General features: G+C 36.5%; 1 protein-coding gene across 2 annotated transcripts in view; it reads right to left on the reverse strand.

Moving 5' to 3' along the window:
• LOC109226798 (U3 small nucleolar RNA-associated protein 14 homolog A-like) overlaps positions 1 to 4,190 on the reverse strand; it is a 9,140-nt gene extending 4,950 nt beyond the window's left edge. The window contains exons 1-5 of one of the 2 annotated variants that reach the window (XM_019391663.1): positions 4,096 to 4,190; positions 3,249 to 3,339; positions 2,048 to 2,433; positions 883 to 1,024; positions 40 to 518 (exon numbers count right to left, since the gene is read on the reverse strand). In XM_019391663.1, coding sequence (XP_019247208.1) covers positions 40 to 518; positions 883 to 1,024; positions 2,048 to 2,368 — 942 coding nt within the window. In that variant the 5' untranslated portion in view covers positions 2,369 to 2,433; positions 3,249 to 3,339; positions 4,096 to 4,190. Of the gene's footprint in view, positions 1 to 39; positions 519 to 882; positions 1,025 to 2,047; positions 2,434 to 3,248; positions 3,340 to 3,445; positions 3,783 to 4,095 lie in introns of those variants that run through there. The other variant, XM_019391662.1, reaches the window with a different exon arrangement.

Genomic DNA, 4,190 nt, shown 5'->3' on the forward strand with positions numbered 1-4,190 from the left:
GTATGAAATACGGGGTGTAAAATTTTATGACCTCCATACCTTATTCAGTTCAAGAAGCCTTGCACCATCTTTTCTATGAGCTTCAACAATCTCATTGTCATTAACAAGAGAAGCAATTTCTTTCTCAAAATCAGTTCGTGGTTCAAATTCAGCAGCTATAGCTCCTACAGTAGAAAATCCCACGTCCTTATCTTCGTCAAAATAGATAGTTGTTGCTTCTCTGTTTCTTTTGACATGAGGTTCCCATTTTGTAACATCTTTCTTGCTAAAATCATAAGCTACCCTTCTTTCTAATCTCTGTTGATCTGGTTTAGGCAGAGGTGCATGCATAGGCATGGACTTCTTCTCCATCCGACTCATGCTCTTTCTAACTTTGCTATAGCCAGACTTCCCCTGGAGAGGGCCGAGAAGATCCTGGACGCTAATGCGGCCATCTCCATCCAGAATATCACGGCTAGGATTATATTCAGACTCTGGATATGCCTCGGATATAATAACATCATTTTTCTTCTTCTTTCCTATCATACAGACATCTTTTGATCAGTCCTTCTCGTCATGGATCACACAATGTATACAAAGAAATGCCATCTAATGACAAAAAATTCTTCTTTTTTTCCCGAGGTTGAGGAGAATGCTCAGTTTTGTGAAGAGCAGAGCACTTAATAAGACATGCCTCTCCAACAAATAAAGGGAAACAAACATGGACTTGCAAGAAAAAGAGAAAAAAAACTAAAATTAACTGACTCACACATCATATGTAGACAAGTAGCACACACAAATCACTGTTACAAAATATATAAACGGATTGACTTTGAAGAAACACATCATATTCTACTAGTAATTGCAAGCATTAACCACGAGAAATGTGGGAAGGAAGTTTACCATCAAAAGCATCAGTCGGAAGACCAGTGATTTCTTGCAACAACCGTGAATGCCTTCCATCATCCTCTTCCTCATCATCCTCTCCTCGCCGACCATCCTCGTCTTCGTCACCATCTCCTTCATCTGATGATACATTTTCATCCTACATGGAAAAGTTCAATGCTTATAAATCCAAATATTTGATTGTTAAAGTATATGATTTCAGCAATTAGAATGTGCTGTGGAAGTATTTACAACAGTAGACTACATTACGAGTCGTGTAATGAGCTCAAAAAGTCAACCATGGCCTCAATGTCATTTGCAATAGCCATGTTGCGCCAAAAAAAATAAACAAGATATACATCTATATTGAATGGTAATTACATATTCCAGTTTGCTCTTAAAAACTCTAGCATTCCTTTCTTTCCAAACTATCCACCAAATCACTGAAGGGATTGTGTTCCAGGTTTTCCTCTTTGCCTTTTCTGAAACTCTTAGGCGCCAACTCTGTAATAAGCCCTTTGTTGTCACTGGCATTTTCCAGGTGACCCCCAAAATACTCCAAAAGAAACCCCATATCTATGAGGTAAATGAACAGTGAAGAAATAGGTGGTTGACATCTTCGGTTTGATTAAGACAAAGTGAACACCTGCTGCATAGGCTGATTCCCCTTTCTGAAGATTGTCGTGCATAATACAAGTATGCACCCTTTGCCACCATTTAAAAAGGAAAAAAAAAAAACAGCACCCCTTTTGTCCCAAACAGTTTGGCACTTTTTGCTTCAATTCAATCTAAGTGAACTTGGAGCAACAGTAAAGTTGTCTCCGTGTAACCTATAGGTCATGGGTTCGAGCCATGGAGCCACTAATGCTTGAGTTGGGTAGGTTCTCTACATCACATCCCCTGGGGTGCGACCCTTCCCGGTTAGTGCATGAACGCGGCATGTCTAGTGCAGTGAGGTGTCCTCTTTTTTTTCACCATTCAATGAGGGGTTGCAACTTTATTACCTTTCATGTAGTTTCCAAATATTATTTTAAATATTGTTAACTAATTCATCCCTGTGAAATTCATCCAGTCCAATAATATTCTTCCATAATAAAACTCAGACATAAAAAAATCCAGCCAAAGATTAAACATTTCCAAGAAAAATAGACCTCAAAAGCTGAAAATAAAAAGCTTACAGTACCTCAAAATCATCAGGAAGCTCATACTGGAAATTCTCAACAGGGTCAAATCGTTTATTTTTCTTGGATTCTTCTTCAGCAACACCTTCTTCATATTCATAAAAATCATTAACAGCTTCATCATCAGAAGCAATGTCTTCATCGGAGTATTCATTGGACCTTTTAGGTAATTGAAGCTCCTTTAACATAGCATTAGGCAAACGCGGACCTTTTCTTCTACCATCTTTACCTTCATGTGAATTTTGTTTTCTCTTCTTAAAGTCTTTTCGACCTTTGTTTTGCCTGTTCCCTCCTCCTCTGTTTTTCCTCTTCAACTCCGCCATTAGTGTAAAACAGGAAGCGTAAGAAGAAAAGGGTCGGTGGGATTGACGCGCGCCGCCGGGAGAGCCTGGTGATGAAAGCAGAGGCGGAGGTAGGAATTAGAGTGTATGGGTTCTAAATTTTAAAATAGGAAGACGACCCAAAATCAATATATAACAAGCAAGCAAACTAAAGAACGAATACAACCTCCTCACATTTTTATTTGTATTTGTTTTTCTTTTAATTTATTTATATAAAAACTAGCCCTTGCCTAGTGGATTGCCAAAAAAAAAAAGAACGAATATCGATATTTAATACACATTTAAAAGGTAACGAACTAGAAACATAATATTTGAATATAAACATTATTATTTCAATTGCACTCGATGACCATGTTTTGAAAACGATCAATAACCACATCATTAGGTACACTTCAAATACTTCATCCTCTATTTAACAAACTAAACAGTCTTTCAAAAAGTCATCACCAATTCTGCTTTTCAAGTCATTTTTATTAAATTTCATTGAAGAAAAAGTCCTTTCTACCGTTGCAGTAGAGTGATTAATTTATCTTTAGTTGTTAAGGCTCAACAGAGATTAATGTATCATGTCTTGATACACAAAGATGCAAAATTAGAAAGAAAAGTGTATCCAATTAACTCGCCCATGGATATGTTAATTGGTTAGCTACTTCAGTTATCCTTTTATGTAGTGCCATCTACTAATTTGCCCGATAGCCAAATTTAGATGCTAACAAAGCCGTAGCCAATTACTTTATTAAAAAAAAATGACAACAATCAATTAAAAATAAAGGTTGATAATCTGAAAATCTCTAAATTCACCATTTTGTTGAGGATATTATCTGCACTAAGAAACTAAAAACAGGAAAGTAGGACCACATACCTTGTCGATTTGTCGAGCTTGGCCTTTGAAATTTTGGAAAGCACAAAAGCACAAGTTGCAAAGAGAATAGAGGTCAAAATGTAGGACAACCCTAGAATGAAAGATTAAAAATTAGATTTTGTATGAATTATTACACAAAATATAATAGGAGCAAAAAAAGAATAGAAAAGAAGAAGAAAGAGGGAGAAAGAATATACAGCGTAAAGGAAGAAGGAAGATGCAGTAGAGGCGATAATCAGCAATTGGGGCAGAAAGGCAAAACCCTAGCTTTGTTTGATTTGAGTGCAGTTGAATTGTGAAAGAAAAATGTCTGTTTTGTTTTAGAGAGATATGTGTGTTTGATTTGGATAGTTTTATTTTGTGTCTCACACAATTCACACTAGTTGTATGAATCTCTTTTTTGTCTCAGTAAAATTGTGTCACAAAATCTTACACTTGAAGGTCCACTGAATTCTGGGATCACAAAACCTAAGACAAAAAGTTGCCCCATATATGTTGTTGCCCCATACAACTAGTACAAAATAAAATTTTCTGTTTGATTTGTGTTTTTCTTTATTAAAAAGGAATAGTAATTCTAAAGCATAAAGGAAACGCTAGTTTGGAACTTTGTAGCTTTGTTGTTTCTTCTATTTCTTAGTAAGTATTTATTTTTTCTAAGAAAAAAAGAAAATTTAACAAAATAAAGCGTTGCTTTCTAGGAGATTCGAACCCGGGCGTTATCATGGCAAACCCAGAAGCTTTACCACTGAACCCAAATCTAGGGTTTGGCGTATTAAATATATATAGAAACAATAAATTTTTCAACACAAATATAGGGTCCGAAAAAAGTCACTGGATTCGCCCGAACCTGCACACTCTACTGTAGCTCCGCCCCTGCCGTGAAAGAAGGTCTCAATGGCTGAAACTAGCGCAAATCAACCGCCATGGGTGTAGTAGGGATGT

The sequence above is a fragment of the Nicotiana attenuata genome, chromosome 6, assembly GCF_001879085.1.
Source record: "Nicotiana attenuata strain UT chromosome 6, NIATTr2, whole genome shotgun sequence".
In the NCBI taxonomy this organism is placed as follows: Eukaryota; Viridiplantae; Streptophyta; class Magnoliopsida; order Solanales; family Solanaceae; genus Nicotiana; species Nicotiana attenuata.